Below are 3,963 nucleotides of genomic sequence, written 5' to 3'. Positions count from 1 at the left end.
ATTCTCAAAAAAGTTTAGGTGAATTGTTGATTTTATATCTGATAGACTTTTTAGACCATCAAGTCGCATCCTTAATTGTTGATACATACCTTAAAATACCATATAAGGGAAACTCTTTCAACCAAAACTTAGCATTATCTATTCAAATACAGTAATACGCATTGTCCATTTAGAGACTCAAACTCACATCAATGATAATTGATAATACTGTTGTGTTATTGAAGGAGCAGAAAGTGGACCGGTCCATCTTTGGGCCAGTCCACTCAATTCAGAACACTACTGGGCTGTTGATTCACTTTCAGAATGACCCACCAGGACCAAATATATACTCAACCACTTCCAAGCCCAATCTTTTCAGCGTTGCAAAATGGACTTCCATTCACTACGGCCCAAAGATGAGACCCATTGAAGATTGGTCCAGGTTTGAGACTTTTGGGAGAGGTGTTAGGGCAATTGTACGCTTCTATAAATAAAGAGAGAATGTAAAGGAGGATTGATTGAAGTGTAATAGATTACTTTCCTGATAGAGAGCAATTTCTTACACCTTCAGTTATGAAAATGGTTGTTATGATCACGTAAATGGTGTAATTCAAATTGATAATATATATATATACACACACACACACACACACACACTGCACACTATATGTTAGCCATCACTCTAGTAAAATTGAGAGTGCCCAGATCTACTTCAAAAACCCAAATAGAATATGGAAAAACTTGTTAATATTAGCCACCGTCTATGAATTGTAAAACTTTCAAAATTATCAGAAGTCCCAACTAAAAATTCACTTCATCTGAGTTGGCTGCTTCTGAAATTTTATAAAATTATTTGGTGTTTAAAAAATAATAATAATAAAAAAAGCTATATCAATAAACTAATTCTAAAGTTGCCTGTTTTACACTTTAGTGGGCCAAAGGCCCAGATCTACTTCAAAACCCAAATAGAACATGGGTCAATTTCTGGTAATATTTTATAGATCCATTCTCATAAAAAAGCCCATAACAACCCTACACTGTTATACTATAAAGTACCGGAGCCACCAACAAAACCCTAATTTCTTTGCGAGCAACCCTGAGCAAGAGCTAGAGCACCTCTTCTGCATCTCGGCGGCTCACTCTCTGCTGCATCGAAGATGAAGGTTTGATCTGAGAAAAGCCCTAACACTCAAATTCAGTTGTCTGTATACCTTTTAACACACACCTGTTTTGTTAAACATTCGATTTGTTTTTCATTTTGGTGTTTTTTCAGTTCAATATCGCAAATCCAACCACAGGGTGTCAGAAAAAGCTCGAAATCGACGATGACCAGAAGCTGTAAGAAACCTACCGATTAATTTCATATCAAATCTTGTTGTCGTTTCTATACATCCACTGTGTGTTTAAGTGTAGATAAATATTTATATTTTTGTGCAAATTTCGCAAAAAATTTATTCATTATTGGATTTATACAACCTAGTCTATCAAATCTGATCCTCTTTGTGACTTTGATAGTGGGAGTCACCCAGAAGGGAAAATAGATATGTTGTTTCTTCAATAAATGAGTTCTGCTTTGTTTGTTGAAATGTTGAAAAAAATGAAAGCATTGAATTTTGTGAAGATTTGAGTTAGAATTTGCTCTTGATGAACATTAGGCTATGGCGTTGAACATCTGAAATTTTCTGATTGATGTCTAATTAACAGAAATGGTTTTCAACTTCTTAAACTCTTTTAAGTGGTCATATTTTGCTACATGGGATTTGGGACTCCCTTTCTTTTAGAAATCTCCTGTTGGATAAACTCTTAAGATGTTGTGTTTTTATCTTTTCTGTGCTTCCCGTGCCTTTTTTGTTCTTGACAATGTTTTAAGTAAATTGTTGGAATATTTGGCTTGAATCATCCATGGTCTTTTTACTCTTATTATTGCCTGTGGTATGCTGCAAGGGATATGAACATTATGTGCGCATATTTATAAAGGCATTTTGATGTTGTGTTTTTATCTTTTCTGTGCTTCCTGTCTCTTTTTTTGTTCTTGACAATGTTTTAAGTAAATTGTTGGAATATTTGGGTTGAATCATCCATGGTCTTTTTACTCTTATTATTGCCTGTGGTATGCTGCAAGGGATATGAACATTATGTGTGCATATTTATTAAGGCGTTTTGATGTTTTTGAAAATGCGTATAATGATGTCATATAAGGTGCAGATCGTTATTTTGTTAAAAATATTGAATTTGATAATAAACAAGCAATTTCTTTTGATGATATGTTTCTAGTTCCTTAAGTGATTCTGGTGCTCTAATTCATTTTAGCAATTCAAACTGCATGTGTCTTGGTGACACCTATCTATCACCTTATTGCCCTTAACTTTCACTCTTGAATTCACTATGCAACTATCTGGAAGAAAATTGATTTTATCTTTCTGTTAGTTCAATGTCTGCATATAAAAAGCCAGGTGATCTGTAAAAATATGTTTCTTGATGGTTTTCTTCTTTGACTTTTAAGGCCATCAGTAATTATCTTGGATTAAGAATATGCATTTGATGCAATATTTTTCAAAATATCCTCTATGCTCACTGTTGACCATCATTATGCAGCCGTGCTTTTTATGACAAGAGGATCTCGCAAGAAGTCAGCGGAGATGCTTTGGGTGATGTATGAATATGCTCTTTCCTGCTTTTGATTTTCTGCTCTTTTTTGTTTATTGTTTTTTATTTTTTGTTTTTGGCAAGGCAATTTTTCTGCTATGTGTTTTTAACATATTCACTTTTTAATTATCTGGCAGGAATTTAAGGGCTATGTATTCAAAATCATGGGAGGCTGTGACAAGCAAGGTTTTCCTATGAAGCAGGGAGTTTTGACCCCGGGCCGAGTCCGTCTTTTGCTTCACCGAGGTTGGTAGAATTTGGAAATCTCTGTTTTGTGTTTGCACATGTTTTGTGATTGGAGTGTAATTTGTGAGTAGGTATTCAGTTGAAGATATCTTTTGCTGGAAATAAAGTGAGATGTGCATTTAACAGGTACCCCTTGCTTCCGAGGATATGGTAGGCGAAATGGGGAGCGCAGAAGAAAGTCTGTTCGTGGATGTATTGTTAGCCAGGACCTATCAGTTTTGAACTTGGTTATTGTGAAAAAGGGTGAGAGTGACCTTCCTGGGCTGACTGACATTGAGAAACCAAGAATGAGAGGTCCAAAGAGAGCATCCAAGATTCGGAAACTCTTCAATCTTTCCAAGGAGGATGATGTTAGGAAGTATGTCAACACATACCGTCGAACTTTCACAACCAAATCTGGTGAGTTTTCTCATTCTTTTTTGTGGTGAGATTGATGTGTACACAGCAAATGAATAAAAGACAAGCAAATTAATATTTCTGAAATTTTTTTATTCTGAAGATTATTAGGTAATTAAGGAACATATTTTTTGAATAATTTTTTAATTTTGTTGTGGCTTTGCTATTAACAGGAAAGAAGTGCAGCAAAGCTCCAAAAATTCAGAGGCTGGTAACTCCACTGACTCTGCAGAGGAAGCGAGCAAGAATTGCTGATAAGAAGAAAAGAATTGCAAAGGCCAAGTCTGAAGCAGCTGAGTACCAAAAGCTTCTTGCCTCCAGGTTGAAGGAGCAGCGCGAGCGTCGTAGTGAGAGCTTGGCAAAGAAGAGGTCGAGACTCTCTGCTGCCTCCAAGCCATCTGTCGCAGCATAGGTGGCCTGGTTGGTCATAATCCTTGGTTTTGCAGTCATATTTTAATGTCGTTTATGGGTTTCATCCATATTCTGAGTTTATTTTGAATGATGAACTTTAGAAGTCTTCAAGTTATATTTGACAGTTAATCGTTACTGTTCTACTTGGGCCTTTGATATTTTTGTTTGGTTTATTGTCTATTATTTTAATGGTCTTATCTTGTTTCGACATGTTGGATCTTTTGGTTATTCTATCAATGTGGACCTTCTGCAAATGCAATTGATGTTTGATTGTTGGTTTGGAAA

General features: G+C 35.6%; 1 protein-coding gene across 1 annotated transcript; it reads left to right on the top strand.

Annotated features, from left to right (window-relative positions):
- The first annotated feature begins 1,026 nt into the window (after nt 1-1,026).
- On the top strand, nt 1,027-3,963 carry LOC132284089 (small ribosomal subunit protein eS6-like). The gene is made up of 6 exons (XM_059786156.1): nt 1,027-1,142; nt 1,253-1,317; nt 2,575-2,632; nt 2,763-2,871; nt 2,998-3,270; nt 3,441-3,963. Exons 1-6 carry the CDS (start codon nt 1,137-1,139, stop codon nt 3,677-3,679), a joined length of 750 nt encoding a protein of 249 aa, XP_059642139.1. The 5' UTR covers nt 1,027-1,136; the 3' UTR covers nt 3,680-3,963.

The sequence above is a fragment of the Cornus florida genome, unplaced genomic scaffold, assembly GCF_030987335.1.
Source record: "Cornus florida cultivar Cherokee Brave unplaced genomic scaffold, ASM3098733v1 CherokeeBrave_3.0.0_Hap2_Chr11, whole genome shotgun sequence".
NCBI classification, from domain to species: domain Eukaryota; kingdom Viridiplantae; phylum Streptophyta; class Magnoliopsida; order Cornales; family Cornaceae; genus Cornus; species Cornus florida.
The sequence above is the reverse complement of the archived record's forward strand: the minus strand, read 5'-3'. Positions and strand labels throughout refer to the sequence as shown.

Bases quoted from the DNA above. Each gene is read 5' to 3' on its own strand.
- LOC132284089 (XM_059786156.1), top strand. The intron at 2,633-2,762 runs GTATGAATATGC...ATTATCTGGCAG, and splicing joins GCGGAGATGCTTTGGGTGAT to GAATTTAAGGGCTATGTATT. The intron at 3,271-3,440 runs GTGAGTTTTCTC...TGCTATTAACAG, and splicing joins AACTTTCACAACCAAATCTG to GAAAGAAGTGCAGCAAAGCT.